Here is a 6,000-nt window from a genome sequence, read left to right as displayed (position 1 = left end):
GCCAGCATCTGACCATTATCTGCCATTCAATCAGCCATCCCATTTAGCAACTGATCTTGTCGTTCTCACTGAATCAAGTTATCCGTTTGTGTAGTGCAAACGGCGTCCCCATGTCCGTTATGTCAAGAGTGATTACATTTCAAACACGAGGTTAAAGCGTGCTTTTGACCTGAGTTGTTCATACGTTGTCTATCTTCATTTTCTTTTGCTCTATAAAAAAAGTTCCAACCGCCACTAGGACATGATAATTCTCATCTTTACTCGTCAATCTGAACCTGTTCACCTCAAATATCTTTGATTAATCAATACATAACTTGTTCGCTCGCATAATTTTAACCTTAGCTAATGGATGGAGTCACATCACAAGCGACAGAAACCACACACGGCACAATCTCATCACCGCCGCATAAACATTGGAAGAGATAATTAAACATTGTTGTTAACCGGTTGGTAATGATCTTTCTTCATTTTCAGGCACAGGGTCGTTGGCCTTCTGCACGGGAATCACACAACTTGTAACTGTCAGGGCGAAAGCACTCTTTCTTACCAAACTAGGAGGATGACAATTGAGTGGGATCTGTGTTGTTATGAGTGCTGTGTTTTGTGATGAGATAAAGAGTATAGTGTTATGATGGGAGTGAAGGAATAATGCAACTCTTATTTTTCTAAACAATTGACTGCCAGACATTTCTCATAACTTACAGAGAAGTGCTTGCAAACAAATGTTTACATAAAGCAGCATAATGGCAAAATCAGGCAGATAGCAAAGTCATTGCATTTTAGAAAGTTATGCCTGGAATTGTGACCTCAAGACACAAAGAGCGGTAGAGTGGCCTTCAGCCACAAATCACGTCGGGATTTCATTGCGGGGTTTCCAAATGGCCAGGATGTACGGGAAGATCTATGGCTGGAAAGGTTTGCAGAGAGCGTGCTTAATTAATGGAGGGGGGGTTAGAAAAAAAATCTGGCTGGTGATGAACTGGGATCGATGATACTCCAGGAACAACAGGAAGATTCGACCTTAAAGCTTTTTTTAAAACAATGAACTCAGGTGTATGGAGAATAACATGTGATTGCAGGGGCAAAACTGATTCGGAAAGTAACGATCGAAGTTTCCAATGGAATGGCTTTGTTTTCCCCAGCTGAGCCATTTGAGGAGACGGGAAAGGATACAGAAGAGGGCCCACTGATACTTGAAAATATCCATTGCCTTAACAGCAAACAAGAACTACACCATCTCAAATCGTCCCCTGATAAACCTGGTGTTTCATTCTCTTTCTCGGCAATATGTATTCCAATTAAACAGCGGATTTGCTGACTGCCTGCAATTACTGGAATGTAATCAGGCTATGTAACTTACAACCTGTTCTTCACATCTCCAGTAAGATAAGACTGTCTTGTGCTGAATAGTTTATGTTACACAAGATGTATTGGGGATGAGTCTGTTTAAATTGAAAGTGTACCGCAAATATCTTACCATGGACATCGTCTCCAGTACAACTGGCGCTTTGCAACGACACCTTCTGCCCAGCGAACTCAGATATTTTTGGAGGTTGCCTCTCAATTTTCTGGCCGTTGGTTAGAATTGAATTGAAAACAGCCTTTTTACACAGATCACTTTTACTGGGTAAGTGTCAGTGATTGAACTCACCAAGAAGAGAGAGATCGCCGTCAGCAGTCCTTTCTGTGAAGCGGTGATCAGGATCTCTGTTCATCAACAAGTTACCTACCCTTGTCCCATATGTTTCAGTCTCAGCATCATCATAATCGCCCAATACCGGATCTGCAATGAAATAGAGATTTCCATTAAAATTCTTGCTAACACTGCACACACAGAAATGACCATATTTGTGTCAATCTACCCGGGTTTGAGCACAGGAAAATTGATGAACGTTGACCTTATGTGTCGAAAGATGAGAACATCAAGAAAGTTTGCAGCTTGCTAACTGGTGTTCGGATCGTCTCAATTTGGAAGGCACAAGGATCACAATGTAGCAACCATCAAATACGAACAGGCATTTCTTATTTTTTCTGGCAGAAAGTCGAAAATTGTTTTCATTTCCTTTACCGCTGGGTGCAGTCAGTTTGATAATGTGTCAGATGTATATTATTCCAGCATTGTTAAATTTAACCACTACATCACTGCGCGTTCATGGCAGCGCCCTTAGACCGTTTGGTCGTTTTGATGCTGAGTTGATACTATTCGATAGCAGAGAGAGAGTAGTGGGGGGTTTGGGGGGTGAGGGGGGGGGGGGACTTGGAGTTGGGTAAGGGAACAAAATTGACAGTCACAAAATTGAAGTCATACTGACCCTGAAAGCAGGAGGAGCTCCAAGCTGGATTTTCTGATCCCAGATCCGTGCTACCTAAGCTGTGACTGGTGTAATATTCGATCTGATTGAGGGAATCCATGGAAGCAGAAACTGCTGAAGACAAAATGATTTATCATTGGGGAGATAACTTGAAATGTAGGGGCAGAGCGCCCAGTACGTACATCGTTCCTGTGTCACTATACTGGAAATTTAATAGGGCACCTTTCAGTCATAAACTTAAATACACAGAAATACAATAGTTCAAGGAGAATTATCCGCACCTTCTGATCAGAGCAACACTGTCCAAATAAAGCCGTTCCTATTGCAGGCGACATACTGTAAGTGTTAGACCTCTTCCAAACAAAGGGAATGATTGCAGATTATAAAGCATAATGTATGTTTTTCATATAGAGACATTGAGCGGTGTATGCTGATGACGAATCCTCTCAGAGCGAACACCCACCCCCGACCGCACGGAGTTGTTTATAATTGCTAACGTAAGTTCGCCGGCAGTGACTGTGGGAATGAAAACCCAGATACATGCATCATACTATATTTCAGTGCGTTAATGTATTCTTACCTATTCATTCATTCCCAAAATAGAGCGTAAGTGTCTTTGAACTGATATTGCGGCACATAATTGGACAATTAATATTAAATATCAGATTCTGGAATTTCAGAATTTTCAGGTGGATAAGACAAATCGCAGAATAGGTGCTTCCATTATGAACACATTGCAAAGAAACGAAGAGAGTCACGAATGAACACAAATTTTAAGGTTATAATTTATTATTGCCCGAATGTTGAAATCCCCACCCTGGGGGGGGAATTCAGTTTCATTGACAAATGTAGGAAGTGCAGGATTAATCCCCATGTTTGTATCATAAATCTCTGTTCTGCATGGATGCTTGTGAAACACAAGGTCCCGCATTCTGCCATTCTGTATATCTATGCAAGACTCGTAGGTAGTGCTTTCTAAACTGTGACCAGAGAGATCATCATAATATCTGCATTAACATTGTATGCTCTTAGCCAGACGGCATTGACAAGTTATTGCGGCCATTTAGGAATTTGTTTATGTTCAAACACTGATGTAACAAACAAAACATGACAGCTGATTTACTCAATTAAATGCGAACAATTAAGTGTGATGGTCTGATTACGTGATGAAACATGATGGAAAACATATTTGCCAAAGCACCAGGAAAATTGCCATGCCCTGCTTCAGTTTGGTTCTGTGGTATATTTCAGTCCAAAATGAGAGGGGAAACATGGACCTCTCATTTGGATTGAAATATACCAACGTATATTTGAACGTTTTGAACGTCTCATCCACTTCTTGCCCTCGGTATGTGGATCTTTCCCTCATAATCGCACTGATAATTTAGCCTTGCTTCTGTAGAATGAGTTGAAACCAGCGCTGCCTAACAGTGCTGGCACCTGAACAAAGGCTGACGCATACATGAGGCATTTTCATGAGGTAATGATGCAATAGCTTATCAAATGGAATTTGAAATGTTGATCAATTTGGTGATCATCTCATCTACCATTTGAGGCATACGTAGTTTTCATTCTCGAAGTCCACTTACTAATCACAATATGTTTGTATTTTGTGTCGTATTTTCTCATTTAGCAGGTGTCCCATTGTATTTTGTCTAATAACCTAAAGATGATTTGTCTGTTGTGCAAGGGACATGTTGCATCACACATTTCAAATATAGTCATTATTAATTATCAGGTAGAATTCAGATATTGCACACTTTTTGCTTTGTATATTTTTAACAGATGTAATGTCGCCACTGTCATGTTTTAGGTCATTGGATAAGCTTTCAGCTTATCTAACTTACGAATATTCTAAATCCTCACAATTAGATAGTGATTGCATTTGTTTTCTAACCTGAACTTCTAGTGCTATGGCCATTTGATCTTTCTCGATTTTGTAGTCTGCTATTTTTTTCTCCGATGTCATAGGCGAGTCGGCACCAGAATGTGGCATCTGGAGGATTTTCACGTTTACTTCATTGCAGTGTTCACTAACTTCTGACAGAAATATCTAAAATATCCGATACAATATGTTGCAATATTATTCTGGTTTGCTATATAATTTAACTTCATTGCCTTCTTCATTGTTTCTCGTGCCTCCTACCATCCTGTCTTCTTTCTTGGTTTCTCCATCTCCAGCTTTCCATGTTCTTCGTGCATTCTTGTTCCTTCAGCTTCAATTCAAACAATGTCTCTTTCGTCCACAATGTGACATTCATACTTGACTTTTTCTTACATATTTGACAGCTTATATATTCGCAGCTCTTTGCGGGACAACATTTCAAATTTTCTGAGGATCGACATAGGGCACCTTCCTAAATATAATGACTTTTTCATTCCTAAGGTATCTATGTTGTCCCTCAGCTGGCTCCTCCCATCTATTATTTTGCCATTCTAGTTGCGATCTAAAAGGCAATTGCATTCAAGTGACTCGGTTCCAGCTGTTGCTTTACCTTTTGATTCCATCTGCTCTGAATCATTCCCCCTTTCTCGATATAGTGGAGATTCCTATTCTTTTGTACTCCCACGCGGATTATATTATTATTTATGCATTGTAAGTACATTTTCCCTTGCTATTTGTTTCCTGCAACAACATTCTATGAATTTAACGGCACTGGAAATAATCTCATGATTATTTTTATATGGATAATTGTATAATTTATCCTAAATTAACTACACATTCTGATAAATATGAGCTGATGTATTGTGGGAGGTCCAACGAAGGTAGCATATACACAATGAACAGTCAGCCACTGGGGATTATTAACGAGCAAAGGGGCATTGGTGTAGAAGTCCATAGTTGCCTAAAGGTGGCAGAACACATCGATATTATCGTGAAGATGATGTACAGAATTCTTGCCTTCATTAGCCAGACATGGAATATCGGAACAACGAGTTCTTGGTACAACTTTATAAAACATTGTTTCGGCACAGATGAAGGATTGTGTGCAGTTTGATTGTCTGCCTTTCAGTCGGACATGATTGCACGAATAGGTGTGCTGATGAGATTCACAAGGAAGGAACGTTTCAGTTGTGAGGAGAGACTCGATAAGATGTGTGTGTTTTCCCTGGAGCATAGGAGACTGAGAGAAAATCTGATAGAGGAACACAAACTTATGAGAGGCATAGATCGGGTAGAACACAGTAATGATCCTCCATAGCTGAGCTGACGATGGCCACGGGGCAGAGATTTAAGGTGAAGAGTTAGTGATTTGGAGGAAATCTGAGGAAATATGTTTTGCTGAAAGAGTGGTGGAAATATGGAACAAATGTCGAAGAGGTGGTGGAGGCAAGTGTTCTCGCAACATCTAAGAAGCATTTGACCGAGCTCTTAAATCGCCAAGGCATAGTGGGTTATGGGCCAAGTGTTGGAAAATGGAATTAATATGCTTTAGTATTTGCCATTTGGCATACATACGGTGGCTCGATGGGCCTGTTTCTGTGCTGTATGGTTCTATATGTTCCTCAATAGAACTTCTTTTGTTTGTTGTTCCGTAGCAGCCAGCTTCCCGCCCCCTCCAGCACACTCCCCCCACGACACCACCCCCCCTCGCCCCTCCCCCCCTCCTCGCTTACCCCTTTCATCCCACCACACCCCTCCCCCCTCCTCGCCACCCCACCCCACAGGCACACACACACATTCCGC

General features: G+C 41.0%; 1 protein-coding gene across 1 annotated transcript in view; it reads right to left on the bottom strand.

The window, feature by feature from the left end:
• Positions 1 to 1,651: 1,651 nt before the first annotated feature.
• Positions 1,652 to 6,000, bottom strand: part of LOC144489319 (scavenger receptor cysteine-rich domain-containing protein DMBT1-like) — a gene marked incomplete at its 3' end in the record, with an annotated part of 35,288 nt that continues 30,939 nt past the window's right edge. Inside the window, exon 11 of the mRNA XM_078207204.1 lies at positions 1,652 to 1,783. Coding sequence (XP_078063330.1) covers positions 1,652 to 1,783 — 132 coding nt within the window. The remainder of the gene's footprint in view (positions 1,784 to 6,000) is intronic.

This window comes from Mustelus asterias, unplaced genomic scaffold (genome assembly GCF_964213995.1).
Source record: "Mustelus asterias unplaced genomic scaffold, sMusAst1.hap1.1 HAP1_SCAFFOLD_2133, whole genome shotgun sequence".
In the NCBI taxonomy this organism is placed as follows: domain Eukaryota; kingdom Metazoa; phylum Chordata; class Chondrichthyes; order Carcharhiniformes; family Triakidae; genus Mustelus; species Mustelus asterias.
The sequence above is the reverse complement of the archived record's forward strand: the minus strand, read 5'-3'. Positions and strand labels throughout refer to the sequence as shown.